Here is a 16,028-nt window from a genome sequence, read left to right on the forward strand (position 1 = left end):
TGTAGAAATATAGAAGGAAAATGGGCATCCTTTAGGCTGTTCAAATTCTCTTTGAGCATGCATAATATCATTGGAGATGCTTTACGAGTTATCTCCTTGGTTTGTCACACAGAATTTATTTATATCGTGTTGCATGCTAACTCCAATCATTCTGATCTGTATATCTAAGTTTTATGAATCTTTGGTTTTTCTATCTGAATGGTTTTCAATTCTTAATCTGAAAGTTGTAGTTGAGGGTTTTGAATTTTATTATCCTTATGCCATCTCTTTTTTTTTTTTTTTCTCTATTTAAGGATTTTAGTGCCTTCAAATTTTGTACAATTTGTTCGACATATACTGATCCCAAACTACTTTACCTAGGATCATTTAGAATATCTCAAAAGTACATGTTTTTTTATTTACTTTGATGGCTCAACCTTTACCAATAAAGATCCACGAACTATGGTTTTTGATTATAGTCTGTTGTAGTTGTACTTGTATCTGCTTTTGTAAAAACTGATTAACAGTCGATCGAGCAAGGGTTTTCTACTATATATATTGATGCAAGTTATATCACGGTGTATTATATTTTGATCACTCTTGTTGGTCTCTGTCTGTCATAATGTGCATTTGTTTATTTTCAGTTCTCCCGAGGATAAACTTTGCCAGAAACCTGCTCCTGATGGTAACCGTGAATTGCCTGTTCAAGCACCACACTTTGAGGAGAAAGTTTCTCCTAATGAGTTGGAGGAGCAGGTTCACGAACGATTGGATGCTACAGTAGGTCAGGATTCAAGTGCATTGATTAAAATTGATAACCAACAGCATTCCCCTGATTTTTTTGGTGAAAAAAGGGGCCCCGACGATAATGAAGCACGAGGAGGAAGCTCTAGCGATACTGGGAGTGCCAGTGACAGTGATAGTGACAGCAGCGATACCGGAAGTGACAGTGGAAGTCATAGCAGAAGCAAAAGTTCAGCACGAAATGGGAGTGGAAGTAGTAGTGATAGTGAAAGTGATGCATCTTCTAATAGCAAGGAAGGTTTTGATGAGGATGTGGATATTATGGCAAGTGACGATGAGAAAGAACTGAAGCATAAATTGCAAGGCTCTGAACGAGGGTTTTCTACTTTGCCCGTCCCATGGAGAACTCCTGACGGCAAGCATGTGCAGAGTGGGATTGATGAGAACCAAGATGATCTTGAAGTTGACGCAGTTGAGATTGAAAAACAGTTGCTTGATGCTGATCAGGTTGCTGAATTGGCTGTAGTTAGTAACTCTAATCGCAATAAAAGTGAACCTCTTGAAGAAACAAAACCCTTTTCACCTGAGCATGGTGAGCTGCAAGGCCGCCAAAGTTTGGTAGACCCTGTGTATGGAGGGGAGAGTTTAGCCAAGGATGACTTCAGGGATGAGCAGTCTGACAGTTCTGAGAGGATATCTAAAGGTACATCCAAACGAGGTTCTGAGATAAAGCACACTGATGAGAAATCTGAACACAATAAAAGATTAAAAACAGAAATATCACGGCAATCTTCTATTTCTGCGGGTAAGGGTGTCCATCTTTCAGAGGCTTCTCACAATTTGTCTCCTGATAGACTTGTTGAAGGCTCTCATAAGGACCCTGTCTCTCAAATGATGGATAGAGATGATAGGGATGGGAATATTGAATCTGAATCACTCAAGGCGTGCAACCAAGCATTTTCTGGCAGATACACTTCAGAGTTTAAACAATCGAGTCAGCAGTTTTTTTATCATAATTTACAGACAAAGGTTCCTGATTCAGCAGAAAGACCAGATAGATATGCAGAGAGTTTAGGGCACGGCGGGAAGTACTCTGAAAAGAGCTCTCAAATGCATGACAGTTTCCTCTTGCAAAAAGATAAATTTCATAGAGATACTCAAAATGAGGACGGTTATGCTAATGAGAGAAAGGTTCCAAGAAATTCTAAGGAAGGTGGTACCCGAGGCAAACAGTCAGTGCCCTTGGATCCCCACTACCAGAAAGATGGTGATATGGCTGGAAAGATCAAGGGAAGTGCACAAGTTTCCAGCCTGTTATTGGGTTCTTCACCAAAGGATAATAGCAGAAATGGTGCAGCCGCATCCCCTGTCGTTAATGGCAAAGGCAGTATACTCCAAAGAGAGTTTTCAGACTTGGAGTTGGGCGAACTTCGTGAGCCCTTGCCTGAGGAAACAACAGTTAATAAGCAATTTGAGAGAAAAGGTTCTTTTAAGCAGTCAGATGACAAAAAGAGCATTTCAGAGAACCAGGTTTCTGAATTCAGTAAAGTGAAACGTGGAGGAAAGGCAAATTTTGATTCGGGAAGGCCATCCTCTCCAGATTTAAACTCTAAGTTTCCAAGTAATCAGGAAGGCTTGAATAAAAAGAGGAACTACGAAGATCGCATTGAGGATTTAACAAGGTCTCAACAGAGAGCTGTGCAGTCTGAGTCGCAACACCCATCACGAGTAGATCATCCTGATTTGGGGCGTTCGTTTAGCAAAACAGTGGGTCTTAGTAGTAAATCTAGACAGAATGAAGCTGGAGGCAGACAAGCAATTGGTGTGGCTGGACATGGAGAAAGCAATAAGAAAGCAATCCCAAGTGCTCCTCAGCAGCATGACTCAAAACGAGGGCTAGTTTCCCACCCCATACAAGAAAGTAAAAGACATGCATCCAATATAATTGTGGATTCGACTGATGTGCGAAAGAAATCAATGGTGGCAGACTGCAATGACACTGATAGAAAAAAGAGGGATTCCTCTTCAGATGAGAATAGTTGTTCCTATTCTAAGTATGAGAAGAATGAGCCCGAGCGCAAGGGACCAATAAATAATCTCTCTCAGTAAGTGAACATATTCAAGCTTTTACAATAGTGAAAACCATCTGACCAGGCTTTGGCCGTGTTGTATTTAATCCTGGTTTTTGACGTCTGAATTACATTATACTTTTTCCTTTTCTTATCTTAGGTACGAAGAGTATGTGCAAGAATATCGTGATAAGTATGATAGCTATTGCTCGTTGAACAAAACCCTAGAGAGTTACAGGTAATTTGAAGATTCCTTTCACTTCTTTGAAGGCAATGCTGTGTCACTTTTTAATACTTGTTTGATTAATTGCTTTGTGTTGATTTTATCCAGAATTGTGTCTCAAAACAATTTATTCCTTCTAATGTAGGAATGAGTTTGAAAAGCTAGGAAAGGACCTTGATTATGCTACTCAAGGCACGGAGAAATATTATAACATCTTGGGGCAGGTGAAGGAATCATATCGTGGATGTGAAAAGGTATGCTCTGTTCTCGATTCTTATAAAGTCTGTAGATGATTGAACTGTGAAGTAATTCAGCGAGACATTGTCTCACTGTCTTCTTGGTCAGATGTAATAGTTTGATTATGCAATTTCAGTTGTACTTACTTTTGTTTTCATGATTCCCCTTGCCCAGTGTTGTTTTGCATGCCTTCCAATTTGGCTTGAATAAATATACAAGTGAAAATTTTATAGATGAACGCACCTTTTAAGCTTTGAAGTTCGGTCTACCCAGCCCAACCGATAAGCTCAGTAGTGCATGTGTTTGGATTAATCTGTATTTGATGAATAAGGAAAATTTTGGGACAAATACTATAATCATATATAAATAGCTAACATTGTGTTGCTAGTGATGTGGTAACTATTATTTGAAAAAAGAATTTAGATTCTTATACTCTTTTTCATTGTGTTTTGTTTTTCAGGAGTATTAACAATACATAAAATGTTTCAGAATTTTTTTTCTTGATTTTGTTTAATTTTTATTTCTCTAATAACTAATGTTATCTTGTTGAGCTTTTCGGTTTGAGTCAAATAATATCGTCGCTTGCAGAAACATAAGAGGCTGAAAAGAATATTTGTGGTACTTCATGAAGAATTGAAGGTGATTCGTTCTTTCCTCGGCGTAGTTGGAGTTTGTCATAGAAATTATCTACGTTGCACTTATCATTTAAGTTTTAAACGTTTTGTGCGAGTGTTGTGAATATTTTCGTGTCTTCCTGCAGCACATTAAGCAACGGATTAAGGACTTTGCAGTCTCATACATGGAGGACTGAAACCTCGTCTTTCGGGCCCGAGGGTGTGATTAGGAAGCTAGATGTTGAAAACAGCACAACATAGTCCTCTTGCTGAACTCATGTCACGTTGAGAGCGCGTTCGCAGTTTGGCCGTGCCCGCGCACCCAGTATACCCGTAAATAGCACTTAACTCGTATGTACATTAGTTTTGTATTCAGGTCAGGCTTTCTGTTCTTGTTTGGCCTGATTAGTTCAGCCTATTCGGTTTATTCGGGCTTCTTGACATTGTGCTTCACGTGCATATATTTGTATGAAACCTTCAAGGGAAGGGATGGATTAGTTGTAGGGTCCACTCCATATCGAACTTTAACGATCTATTTTTCAAGTTGCACCTCCTAGATCATCCTTACAAAATATTAGCCAAATCAGAAATGTTTAAAACATCTAATTGAGTTAAAAGAAATTAACGAATACTTTGTTATAAAAGAAACAATGAAATTTTATCTTGATAATTATATAGGCAAAGGGGTTTGTATTAAATTGAATTTTTGCAAGAATGATCTATGAATCGAAACTTACAAAATAGATGTTTCGGATCGTTAAATATCAATTGTGGTGTGGATCCCACACCTATTTCCCATTTTTTGAAAAAAATGGGAATCCTTTTGCAAAAAGAGCTTGTATATTTCTATATCATATCATAACATACAGTGGAACTCAAAGAGTTAATCAAATAAGACTAAATCATTGACATGATCCATGCACATAATAGATAATGTGTACAAGTCTTGTAATGGATCATTTATAATAATTAAGTACGAAACTCACCATCTATGTGATTGTTGAATTTCACTTTGCCGTGCTTATCTAAACTTCGGGACTCTTACTTATAGTGTGATTACAGTGCAATTTTTGGTTCATGAAATGAAACAACCATGTAGTCACATGTAGAACAAAGAATTATGCCATCAGCGAAAATTGTCAAGTTGAAGAGAAAGCCTTCTTAATAATACAACGAAAATGGGTGTCTAAAGAAAATGAAAAGTAGGTGCTTGGGAGAAAAATAAATTCATAAAAAGTAAAAGAAGGGTATACTTGGAAGTTTAGTAAATTACTAGAAATATGGCCCGCGCGTTGCTGCGGGATTAGTAACCATATGAAAAAAAAAACATATTTCAAAGCTATAAGAGATTATTAAAGAAGGTTCATGTGTATTTACATTGAAAGATGTTTGAGTTTTTTGAAAGAATTTTTACATGAAGAGCAGAAATTGGATGAATGTAACTCTTGGAATCCCTCGAACCATTCTATGAATAGCATGACCTGTGAGTGATTGATAGTGTAACAAAAATTAGTAAAAGAGTGTAAGAGTATTATATATGAAACTATATTATTGGAACCACTTTATGGAAAGTTGTAGTGCTAAGATATACTCGGTTGTAGTTTCAAAACTAATAAATGAATGCAAAACTAATAAAAGAATGCAAGACAGAATATATACAGAAAAAAGTAAAAACTATTTAGTTTGCAAGATATGAACGATTCAGCTTGCAGAAAATATGGGGAGTGACTGAGAAAAAGGAGCACTAAATTAACTGTTTTTCCTTTCCTTCCCTTTGCTCGCTGCATAAACAGTAGAGTAGCTCTAGTTTTTCAGTTTTTTTCATGCCATTCTTCATGCCAAGTCAAGATCAACAACTAAATTTATAACATGCATGTAAATAATACCAGGAAAATTTCCACTTCATTATACATGCATATTATTTTCTTAGTTCATATATGAATTTGACATTATCTCTTTCAAAACCAGCAACCAAAATCACTTCTCAAAGAGATTATAAATAGAAGAGAGTGGAAGCTTACCTTACCCAAAGCCAATTTCGAGTAGTAGTGCGGTGCTACACTCCATTTTCTTATTTTTAGACCCAACAATCTCTGCAGTTAAATGTCAGAGTTGGGTTCCATTGGTCTTTCAAAATATCCAGACAAATTGCTCCATTTTGACCGCTAATATTAGGGTGCCTTCAACATATGAGATACATACACACAAAAAAACATTATTAGTGATCCCGATGAAAATCGTTTCTCTGAGTATTCCAATTCAGCAGTCCCTAGAATCTTACACAGTGGCACCTGGCTGTTTCTCCTACTTTACAAACTGGTTTTTTTTTTTCTTTAAAGCACATTCAGCTGATAAATATATTCTTCACAAAAATTAAGCAATACAAATGCACATTAAGTGCTAATAATCTTCATAAAAAGGCCAGTTACATTTCTTCACAACTTGAGTGATCTCTCAAATAAATGATGGATGAGATTATAGTTTATCACTTTCACATTTACATTTGCCCACAATTTAAGTGTTATATTTAAACTCCAAACGATGCATAGGTTATCATGCAGTTACACTAAAATTCACATCCAATAAGAGTATAAATACAACTAATTGGTAATATCTTGAGAGAGAGAGAGAGATACCGGGCAATGGGCCGACTTGCAATGAACTAAAGAACTTGATTTTTTTCTTATGCTTACATCACCACCTTCAAGAAATACATCAATCAGTAAAATCAGAAGTGACAACAGAAGAGAAAATCCCAGATAAAGTTCTCATTAACAGTGAAAGTATTAGTATTGCACTAAAATATTTTGTGATAAGGAGATAATGGTTTAAACAATATTATATCAATCATCATTCTGATAAAGAGAATATGTTACTTGTCCAAAACAACTAATCTGGATCACGGCTCAAAACTAACTGTCAAAACCTTTCATAATAGTAAATTATTGTTCTTTCTTAATATTCCGAATAATTGGATACACAATCCTTTTATAGCTTTATATATGGATACTTGACCCTCATTAGTCTTATATACTCCCCTCGTGGCCATGAGACTTTTTTATGAGCGCATTAGACAGAAGGGCAAGCTTTGAGTATTCAAAAGTTTTTCAATTTCTCAGTTTACTCTAGACCTCATGATATGCCGATAATAGTTAAAGATGAATGAACAAAATAAAAAAGATGGGTTACAACCAAAGGACAACTGAAATAGAGAAACGAAGAACAAAAACCATAAATGGAACCCAAACACAAAGAGAGTGAGAGAGTTAAACCCAAAAGCTTAACTCAAATCTCATTTGCATACCATTTGACCATATTAAGAAAAATATGAAATTTGCACCCCCATTTGACCATATTAAGGATAGAGGGCACTCAGGCGTTGCAGTAGTAGTATTCTTTGGTATGCTTTTCCTCAAAATTGCCATTAAAAAACCTGTAAAGCATAAAAATTTAGAAACAGAAAAGAAACGGTTTGAAATTGCCATTAGAAACACACAATGTACAGAGGGAAACCAAATCGAATTATTATGCCCTTTATTTCCCAACTTCATCAAAACAACCAAGAAGTATAATTCAGCAAGGTTAATTTCTCACTTTCTTTAATGAAAATGAATTCTACTTCTTCCCATCTATTTGTTCTTGTTTTTTATGGGCTTTTGTGTGCTGCTTTTGAAGCGCTTTATGCTCAAGGTAAATAATTACAGTTTTTTTCTTTGAGCCTTTTCTCCAACAAAAACAAAATTCCAAAAAACGAAGAGCAACATGTGCTGAAACGAAAAACAGAAGCAAATCACCCAAAATTACAACGGATCATTTTATATTTTCTAGATAAATCACATTCCCTATTATCATGTATCATAAATATTCAAATTTATACCATCCTAATTCCACATAAGACAATACACAAACCTTCAGAGAGATGTCAGCGGATGGTCAAAAGTTAGGTTTCGTGTTGCAGCAACGACTCCAGCTGCTGTTCATAGATCACTGCAAGAAAACACAAAAGTTGTATATTGCTACACTACATGTATTGAATCAATTCCAAAAGGGTATTTACAGTAAAAAAGAAGCTCTATATACCTTTTCTTGGAATGTCAGCCCCATACTTATTCGCTTAAGCGTTAACAGAAGCTATACCCTGTAAAAATAGAAAACCAACTTTTTACCTACATCATCATAGAATGGCAGCCACGAATCTTCCACTGCCTATAAATTCCACAGCTGCCTTACCCTTTGCCGCACACGAAGCATCCTAATAAAATCAATAAAATAAAATAAAACAAAAAATTCATCAACTTTTTGCTTCTAATTCCGTAATACCTATCAAAATTACCAGATCAAAAAATTGAAATAAATAGCTTACTTCAACAGTGAATCGGCAGCAGAACTTGAATATCTCGTGGTTTTCGGGTTTTGGTGCAGGCAATGGCCGGTGTTTTCTAGAACCAGAGAGCTATTTTACATTCCCTCCCAATCCACGATGACAACACGTGTACACCTAAGCAAAGGCGCGCTGATGACGACGCTACGTGGAAAGAGATCAAGCAGGGCCATGTCCGCCATTTCACTGTTGGTGAACAGTGATCCCTCTCACAGAATGAACAGTGATTTTTTGCTATGTATAATTTTGGGTGTTTAAAGAATGTGTGAGAGTAAATTGGGTGTACACAAAACCACTCATGTTTTATTTTCTTTGATTTATTAAGTTGTTTTGGTTGTCCTAAAAAAGAATAGGAAAAAAAGAAAAAAATATTTAGCTATTGTTCCGTACCATTATGGACGAAGACTCGGGTAAAACTTTCATATCTCTTTCTAGATATCTTTAGAGAGAGAGAGAGAGAGAGAGAGATCCGCTGCGCGAGCAACCCGATTGTGCGTTACATGTGCTCTACAGGCCGCACTCCATCTTTCTTCCCAACGAGCCCATTTTTCTCGAAGAGCCGTATATTCTTCTTGCTGATCAACGATTATTACAATATCGGGTAATCCTGTCATATATTTAATTCTGCTGAGATATGTTTCATTAAAAAACATTAATTAGCAAGATAGAAGTGTACCTAAAAGGTGCAAAAAAGAGTATTAACAACACTTGATGTTTAGTTAAAGGGTTCTAAGACACAACACACAAAAACCAAATTTTCATCATTGTGTTGGAAGGTATCCTAAGACACAACACACAAAAACAAAAACGACTCTAAAAACAACTCTTTTTGTGTTTTTCAAACACTCTTTTTCGATTTTTTTTCAAATTTTCTGTTATAAGAAACATTAAAACACTTCAAACACACTAAAAACAATTAAAAACAGTGAGTAACAACTTTAGAAGTGATAGATGATAAAATCTCACGAAAATCAATGAAAATCATTTGTTTACCCCCACACTTAAATCAAACATTGTCCTCAATGTTTCAAACATAGACTCACATGCAAACAATCAAACACACAACTAACAAACATGACAATTATGGCAAAGTAAAAGCAATAAAGAGTAGGGTAAAAGAGAGCAAATCTGGTTTTGGAGCCGGAGATTCCTAAGTCTTCTTTATTTGAATACATGGGTTGCCTCCCAAGAAGCACTTACTTTAACGTATTCCAACCGGACGATACCTCCTTTTAAGCTCCATTAGTGCCCACGGCATGGAATTGATCTTTGAATGGGAGGTGATACTTGAAATGATTCGGTAATGGTTTAAATTCTAGAGTGGGTGCCTGAGTCATTACATAGTAGTATAAAACAAAATTGAAATTCGGGGAGGTGGCTTACCTGTGTGCTCCGACATGAACTCAAGAATAAACACCCCTTCGAAAGTTGGAGGACTAGAAAATTCAGCCAGATTTGGTGTTTTGAGAGTTATGACTTGTCCCGTGTCATAAAATCCAACTTCTTTGGGAATTGTTGTCTCAAGTATATCCTCTTTGATGAATTCTAGACATTCCCCAGCCACTTCTTTCTCTTGAATCATTCTTCTTGTTGTACAAAGTTCTTTGGACAATTCAACACATTCTGGAACTTGATTTCTTTGCACCTTTGGAAGGGCTTCCAAGATGCCTTTTTCACTCTCTTCTTCCTTGGAAATCATGAACCTGCATAGAATAGGGACATTTGGTGGAATGGGGTTAGGAAGAATTGAATTTGGAACAACCTTACTTGAATTGGGTGGCGTAGGAGCCTTAGAAGGTTGCAGCAAGGGTGGTGCTACCCTTGCCGTGGCTTTAGCATCCTCATCTTCCTCGAGCAGCAACTTTTCATCCATGTTCGGGCTGTGTTTGAATGTTTTTAGGTCAGCTCCAACCTCTATACTACTTCCCAAGGTGATAGCTTCAGTGATTTCAAAATCTCACATTGAATTTACAATAGTTGAGTTGGAGAGTTCACTTTGTTCTTGAATTTGCCCCATGAATTCTGCAATCTGCCCCATTTTATTTTCTTTGATTTATTAAGTTGCATAAAACAAGCTAACAAAGTCGCATAAATATGCTCCTATCACACAAAACCACTCATGTTTTATTTTCTTTGATTTATTAAGTTGTTTTGGTTGTCCTAAAAAATAATAGGAAAAAAAGAAGAAGAAATTATTTAGCTATTGTTCCGTACCATTATGGACGAAGACTCGGGTAAAACTTTCACGTGTCTCTCTAGATATCTTAGATAGAGAGAGAAAGATCCGCTGCGCGAGCAACCCGACTATGTGTTACATGTGCTTTACAGGCGGCACTCCATCTTTCTTCCCAACGAGCCCATTTTTCTCGAAAAGCCTATATTCTTCTTGCTGATCAACAATTATTACAATATCAGGTAACCCCGTCATATATTTAATTCCGCTGAGATATGTTTCACTAAAAAACATTAATTAGCAAGATAGAAGTGTACCAAAAAGGTGCAAAAAAGAGTATTGACAACACTTGATGTTTACAACGGTTAAAGGGTTCATTGTTTACATTATTACCCTTATGACCAAACAAAAAAGTTTACACTGCCCTTATCTTATCTAAGACTCATCCCGTCTCTAGACATTTAAAACCCAAAAGGCTGTTGCGGTGGAGGCAAGCAAGAGCAACAAAACTCCAACCTTCTTCCAGCTACCAAACTTGTAGATCCCACTGAAAAACCCCAAAAATCGTCGCAAAACATTTTCATCCAACAGAACTTATGGACCACCAACTTGTTTCGGTTTGAACCCTTACCATAAACACTCAAACTCATCCTAGTTTTTTCTATTTAAACTGCTTTCTTTGTACTAGGTCTTGGGTCAGTGTCAAAATACCTCACTGTTGTCCCTCGATTTCATTCATTGTTTCGAGCCTTAACCAGTTCCCTTAAATTTTTTACCAAAACTCCTCCTAGAATCTGTTGTTCTCTTCGATCAAGCTCGTTCACCATTTTATTTACCCTAAATCAGAAATTAAATATAGCATCAATATTGATGTTTTTTTTTAAATATCTTGTAGCTTGTAGGTTAAAGAATAACATTGTCATAAATGTTTAAAACTCAAATTAATAAAGTAAGTGTATAAGAGCTCGCGAAAGTTAGATAATTATTGAAGAAAACACAATCAAAAAGCATTTCAACAGTGTTATAGATCAAATTTTGAAGTAATAGCAGACAACGAAGATAGATAACCTAATTATTTATAAGTTAATGCATCTTGCAGTTTGAATGTAAATATCCATGAATTTTTCTGAACATCTAAGATGCATTCATGCACTGTTAAAAGGCCACTCATTTTCATAAACACATGTTTTTTTTTTTATATTAAAAAAAAATTTGATTTGTTGGGAAAGCGCAGTTATGAACAACATATGTTAAAGCACTTCGGGGAGGATGAGACATTTAAATATCGGAAAAACCTAATGAAAACACCAACCAACCAATAACATAATTACAAAGATAAAATGCCTAACAACATTCAATAAAGAATCAAGAACACTGGCGTAAACCAGGATCACAAAGATAGCAAGGGACCTTCAACCTTAACATAATCGCACATAAATAATTAAAAATAAAAAAATAAAAAATAAATAAAAACAAACAAACCAGCCAACCTCTGGACAATCAGAGGATCATAGAGACAACAATAAAAAGAAACAAAGCAAAAACCAAATGAATAATATAAGGCAATCGAATTGAACAATAAATAAAAAATTCATCAAGTCGCGTTGTCCGAAACGAAAAGCACCGGAAAAGAACTCATTGAAGTTCAGGTGACATACCAAAGCCTTGATTCAAATGCAGTGCCTCATAACCCTTAGATTAATGGCAGTAACAACAGTTGATCACAATGTTGTGATGATAGTCCGATCTAATCTGCAAAAAAAGCAGCGAGATTTAGAGTAAGAATTCGAAGTGCAAACAAACAAACGTAGGAAAAGTAACTCAATCTGTAACAATGCAATGAACTCAATCTGTAACAGTGCAACGGACTTAATGTACGACAGAATGACATTTCACAAAAGGAAAGTAGCTAATCACGGGAATGTATCATTTGTTAGCATGACCGTGTTTGCATTTAACGGTTCCATCTGAGATGATAGATTATCTTTCAAAAAGTTATTGAAACCTTCCAACAAATACAAAAATGTGCTAAAAACAAACATTTTTACCACTCATCCCCACCCATAAAATGTATTGAGCCCGTGACATGAAATGTAGTGGAAAAAAAAAAAAAAACAATCTGGAACATCATTTGTTTTTATATAAGTTTTATCTTCTAGGGGTTCCTTAATCATTGTCATACATCATATATGGAGTAGATATTTTTTTCAACTTTTTTGTAGTTAATTTTCCATTGTATATCTCGGTATCGTTTCTTAAATACTCTTCCTTTGTTTCAAATACCTATCATCAAATTTGATCAGGCTATGATTGTTGAGTCTTCATCGAGCTCATTTGGTATAACGTCTTATATCAGCGTTGTGTAATGATCCCAATTAAATGTTTTTCTTAGCCTGATTGATAGCCAATGGAAAATAAACCAGCTTTTAATTCAATCCACTGCCTTTAAAATATGGTGAGTAAATGGAAACTGGAAAGCCCATCAAGCTTCCTTTGCCCTAGTAGTACAGTTAACCAAGTTACAGGTGAGTGCAACTATACTCTATGGTGATGGATTTCTTATTTTCTTGTTTAGGTACTAATGAGTTTATAGATACTGCTTCATACTTTTTCTTGGTAGCTGGTTCTACGACAGATTCTTTGAAAGCAAACAACTTGGAATAAAGAAGTTTTGGGCACAGGAAGTAATATGCTAAATTCTTTTTTTAAAATATTAAAAAAACAATCCTAAATGCCTTATTTGAATCAAAATTTATACAGACTAAAGAGGTTAAAGAGATTTATAAGCTAATTAAACCTCAGGCAGAGTGTCACCCACACAGGCCAAATATATACCATATCCCAAACCTCACTTAAAAATGCACCAAAAAATTGGAATGATTTCGTTCTAATCTCTTTTATGCAATGAGTACCATTTCGTTTAGCAAGTCACACTGAATAAAAAAAAAGAAGATGCCAAACATAAGCTAACAAACTTAATATTTGTTCAAAGCAAATCTTAGAGAGGAACTCACATGCTTTGAAGATGACGTAATTTGGATATGTCAATCGGCAAGAATCCCTTCAGGCCTTGGTTGAACAGAGCCATGTGCATGCAGAGTTAAACACTCATTTACCAAAAAATGTACGAATGGCAATGAAGCAAACAAATGCTACAGTGCTTTCTCAGGGCATCATGAGAATAATTCTTAAGACTAACTGAAACATTTTTCTTTTGCATACAAATCTAGCTAATCTGAAAATGCATTTCCATTCCATTTATCCATGCACACACAGATTAACAATGGACTTTATGCAGTGGAAAATGCTGCTGGATCATAAAAAGTGCTAAACTTCATATTTGTTGAGAGTATTCTTGCGACTTGTCTGATAAGAAAGTATCCATGAAATTAATAGTCTATGGTAAACAAAAGAAGACTAACAATTACACCAAATGAACACAATTCAAGTGGCTGAGGCAAGAAAATTACATTTGTTAAAACAATGGACTTATAAGGGTGGTTTATTTTTGCTTCAGGTTAGTAGAGTTGTAACTGCAGAACTCGAAAACATGCACTGTGAGGCTTGTACAGAGCAACTCAAGGAAAAGATATTCAAACTCACAAGTACATATCCTTTCCTTATCTTTACATTTGAGTTAAACCGAATTATAAACGGTACGCTTTGTATGAATTTACAACTAATGACATATTTGATCAGAACGTCAAAATCTCATAGGGCCCGTAAATCAGTCCCTTTTTTTTTAATTATAAATGACTTTCAGCCTTACTTATTCTCTTGCATATGCTTCAGTCCTTGAAAGGTGGCTTCTTGCTTGTTTAATACTAAGAAACAAAATTATAGAAAACATATCGAATTTGAACCTTGATTGTGTCTTCAATGGACATCTAACTACCAAATTGAGCTAAGAGGATGCAAAAAATGGCGATCTTATTCTTACCCATGAAAGTACTCCCACTACTTTTCTTACTTTTCAATTCAGTTATGTTCACAACTCTAAGTTCAGTTGCTACAGTACCCTTGCTCCCCCAGTCGAAAAAATAACCTTACAAACAATATTTAGCAGCACTATTTAAAAATCTAAAAATAGCCCAAACTAACTACACAGACAGGACAGACACCAAAACATGCAACGCAAAACCTGTAATTAGATCCCAATCACAAAATGCCCAAACAAAATTCCTAATCTAATTATCCCTATACTAACAGCCCATCCAAGCAAATACAATTCTAATGGGGTTTAGAACAAATAAACCAATCATCCAATTCAAATGGCTTTTGGAACAAATACACCAACCATTCAATTGGAACCGGGTTTGGTACAAAGACATGCTCAGTTATCTGAAGCTTTACATAAATAGAGAGATACAGATATGTGCACAAAATAGAAAGAAGCCCACTTCCATTCTAAGCTCAAACTACCAAATGGATGCTTAGTTATCTCAACCTTGACATAAATGGATAGATACAGATACGCACACTAAATAAAAAGAAACTCAATTCTAATATAAGCTCAAACGACAAAAATTGAATTATATATTTAAAATCCAAGCATGAAAGCTTCACAAATATAAATAAAAAAAAGGTAGATATCTAAATAGGCTTTGAACAAAAATGATGGTGTATAATTATATACCTCAAAATGGCATGGAACCAACTTCTTCCTCGAACGATCAAACTTTCTGAAATCTGCAAACAAAGTAGATCCGTTGGCAACTTAGAGACTTTCAAATTTAAAGAGCAAATCTAAAGAAATTTTAGCTAAATGACCAAAAACAGACAAATAAAAAAATAAAAAATTTACAAATATTTTGAATCCAACACAACTAATTTGGTTCAATGTGATGCGAGAATTATACGCACACAAATTAAACCCTCTTTTCGTCAAATTGTAGTATATGTATAAGTAGGGATCGTTCTGGACCGGAGATTAGGAGGGATTGTTAATCTCTTGGAAACTGACTCAAAAACGTAAAAACAATATAAAACACTAAACTAGACTCAAAGAATGTGAAACTAAACGTTAAAACACTAAGACAAACCAAAAGACTCAAAATGCTTTAAAAACACAAACTAAATTGATTTCTAACTAAATTGAACATTAAAGCAAAAGGGGGATTTAGGTTTGACGAAAATTGAAATAACGAAACAAGTTAATAAACTAGACAGAATGTAAATATGAAATTGATGAAATGGAATGAATGGAAGCTAGCCAAGGGGTTCATCTCCACACATGTTACACTTGCATAATAAAAAGATTTCCAATTGCATTTCAATAAATTATGAATTCTCAACGCCCCGGGTTAATTAGGTCCGCTTAAATTAACCGTCAAGTTTTCCTTAAGTTAATGAATTGGATGATTGCATACGACAACCCAAAGCATTCCTCACAAGTTCCCTACATGAATTGCATAATAGAGATACAAGCAAGAATCATTAAGTTCTTTGAAAACTATAAGTGTTGACGAGGCATTCGTTACTATGATTGCATGAAACTTATGCCAAGAATTCGTTTAACGCGATTGTTTATAAGCAACCTCCACTACTTGTGAATATAAGTTTGTAACTATTAGGTGAAACTCACTTATATTCTAGCGTCATATTCATG

The 16,028-nt window shown here is 35.4% G+C and overlaps 1 protein-coding gene and 2 long non-coding RNA genes across 4 annotated transcripts in view; 1 reads left to right on the forward strand and 2 right to left on the reverse strand.

The window, feature by feature from the left end:
- The window catches only part of LOC137707699 (uncharacterized), a 36,248-nt gene extending 31,829 nt beyond the window's left edge, over nucleotides 1–4,419 (forward strand). The window contains exons 9-13 of the mRNA XM_088689072.1: nucleotides 624–2,828; nucleotides 2,953–3,030; nucleotides 3,161–3,269; nucleotides 3,841–3,891; nucleotides 4,013–4,419. Of these exons, the coding sequence (XP_088545198.1) occupies nucleotides 624–2,828; nucleotides 2,953–3,030; nucleotides 3,161–3,269; nucleotides 3,841–3,891; nucleotides 4,013–4,063 (2,494 nt within the window). The 3' untranslated portion in view covers nucleotides 4,064–4,419. The remainder of the gene's footprint in view (nucleotides 1–623; nucleotides 2,829–2,952; nucleotides 3,031–3,160; nucleotides 3,270–3,840; nucleotides 3,892–4,012) is intronic.
- Nucleotides 4,420–5,195: 776 nt separating this feature from the next.
- LOC137707700 (uncharacterized) lies at nucleotides 5,196–8,469 on the reverse strand. 2 transcript variants are annotated; one of them, XR_015958427.1, is made up of 7 exons: nucleotides 8,230–8,469; nucleotides 7,947–8,118; nucleotides 7,776–7,853; nucleotides 7,171–7,299; nucleotides 6,503–6,567; nucleotides 5,888–6,046; nucleotides 5,196–5,347 (listed from the first exon to the last, which is right to left on the reverse strand). It is a non-coding gene; the product is annotated as an uncharacterized LOC137707700 (long non-coding RNA). The 2 variants fall into 2 exon arrangements; XR_015958428.1 differs by having other exon boundaries at nucleotides 5,893–6,046; nucleotides 8,230–8,467.
- Nucleotides 8,470–10,519: 2,050 nt separating this feature from the next.
- Nucleotides 10,520–14,154, reverse strand: LOC148689559 (uncharacterized). The gene is made up of 3 exons (XR_015958384.1): nucleotides 13,435–14,154; nucleotides 12,079–12,172; nucleotides 10,520–10,636 (listed from the first exon to the last, which is right to left on the reverse strand). It is a non-coding gene; the product is annotated as an uncharacterized LOC148689559 (long non-coding RNA).
- Nucleotides 14,155–16,028: the final 1,874 nt, after the last annotated feature.

This window comes from Pyrus communis, chromosome 17 (genome assembly GCF_041283825.1).
Source record: "Pyrus communis isolate YQ-2024b chromosome 17, ASM4128382v1, whole genome shotgun sequence".
Lineage (NCBI taxonomy): Eukaryota > Viridiplantae > Streptophyta > Magnoliopsida > Rosales > Rosaceae > Pyrus > Pyrus communis.